Here is a 1,435-nt window from a genome sequence, read left to right on the forward strand (position 1 = left end):
TGTCATAATTTCGTATTCAAATATATATTGTAAATACGACTAACATATTTAACATGATATATATTGATGATATACCTACCAAACTTGTCTAAATCCGAATAAGTTGGTGACTTCGTGCAATTAATTGTTTGTCGTAATCCCCCAACAACCATGATTATGATGTATGATAAAGAGAAGGGTGGAAATGTAAAATAACATCTGACAATTATATTGAACACATGTTCAGCATCTCATGTATCCCCTATTTTTTATCCTTAAAGATCTGCTAACATATTGGGTTCTCGCTCTAAATCTCCCCATCCTCCAACAACTTTTGAACCCACTTACCCCGCCACCTTCCCTCAAAAAACGCACACAGAGTCACACAGGATCCAAGAAACATGGCAACCAGCTCAATTTCTAGTGCAGCAAAAAATCTCATCAATTTCAGTACGAGAAATGTTGATTCCCAGAAAAAATCAATCTTTTCAAAGCACCTTTCATTCTCCAATTCATCCATTTCGCTTCAAAAACTTTCACTCTTTAAAGGTTCCCATTTTTCAAGAAAATTGCAAAAAACACCAATATCTAATGTCCTCGAAACTGTCGAATCAAAGTCCGATTTGTTGTCAAGAACCCGGGATCCCGGCAACTTAGTCAAAACTGAAAGGCCAACAATCCTTGTCTCCGAAAAACTCGGAGAAGCGGGTCTGGATTTGCTAAGAACTTTCGGGAATGTTGAGTGTTCGTATAACTTGTCCCCTGATGAATTGTGCGCCAAGATCTCGTTGTGTGATGCGCTGATTGTGAGGAGTGGGACTAAGGTTACGCGGCAAGTTTTTGAGGCGGCGAAGGGGCGGCTTAAGGTGGTTGGTAGGGCGGGTGTTGGCATTGATAACGTGGATCTGCAGGCGGCGACGGAATTTGGGTGTCTTGTGGTCAATGCCCCCACCGCCAACACCATTGCTGCGGCGGAGCATGGCATTGCTTTACTTGCTTCCATGGCGCGTAATGTTGCACAAGCTGATGCTTCCATGAAAGATGGTATGTATATATTTTAATTCTTTTGAGTGTTCACAAAGTATGGTTCAATTAAAGCAGAAGATAGTCTTCTTCTTGTTCTGTGCTTATTCTTTATCTATATTTTTTAGTTAATTTGCTAAACACAGAATAATCTGCACCAGTTAAATGGCTATGGAGTTGGGTTATGTATTTGATACAATACTAGTTTGCTGTGAACCTTTAGGACTAATTCATCTAATTGGTTAGATCTGTAAGCTTGCTGAGCAAAGTCTATGAGAAAAAATGAAAATGTAAATGACACGACCCGTCCCGATCACCCTAATGGATCCGACACGTGTCGTGCGCCGATTGTAGATACTAGCTAAATGCCGGACCCACCACCAAGGCAAACTTGACATGCTTTGACAGTTATAATTTTATAAAAATTTCGACA

General features: G+C 40.2%; 1 protein-coding gene across 1 annotated transcript; it reads left to right on the forward strand.

The window, feature by feature from the left end:
* The first annotated feature begins 241 nt into the window (after window positions 1-241).
* LOC111386361 (D-3-phosphoglycerate dehydrogenase 2, chloroplastic-like) lies at window positions 242-1,055 on the forward strand. Its single transcript, XM_023010816.1, has one exon. It carries the CDS (start codon window positions 381-383, stop codon window positions 1,038-1,040), a length of 660 nt encoding a protein of 219 aa, XP_022866584.1. The 5' UTR covers window positions 242-380; the 3' UTR covers window positions 1,041-1,055.
* Window positions 1,056-1,435: the final 380 nt, after the last annotated feature.

The sequence above is a fragment of the Olea europaea genome, unplaced genomic scaffold, assembly GCF_002742605.1.
Source record: "Olea europaea var. sylvestris unplaced genomic scaffold, O_europaea_v1 scaffold3524, whole genome shotgun sequence".
In the NCBI taxonomy this organism is placed as follows: Eukaryota; Viridiplantae; Streptophyta; class Magnoliopsida; order Lamiales; family Oleaceae; genus Olea; species Olea europaea.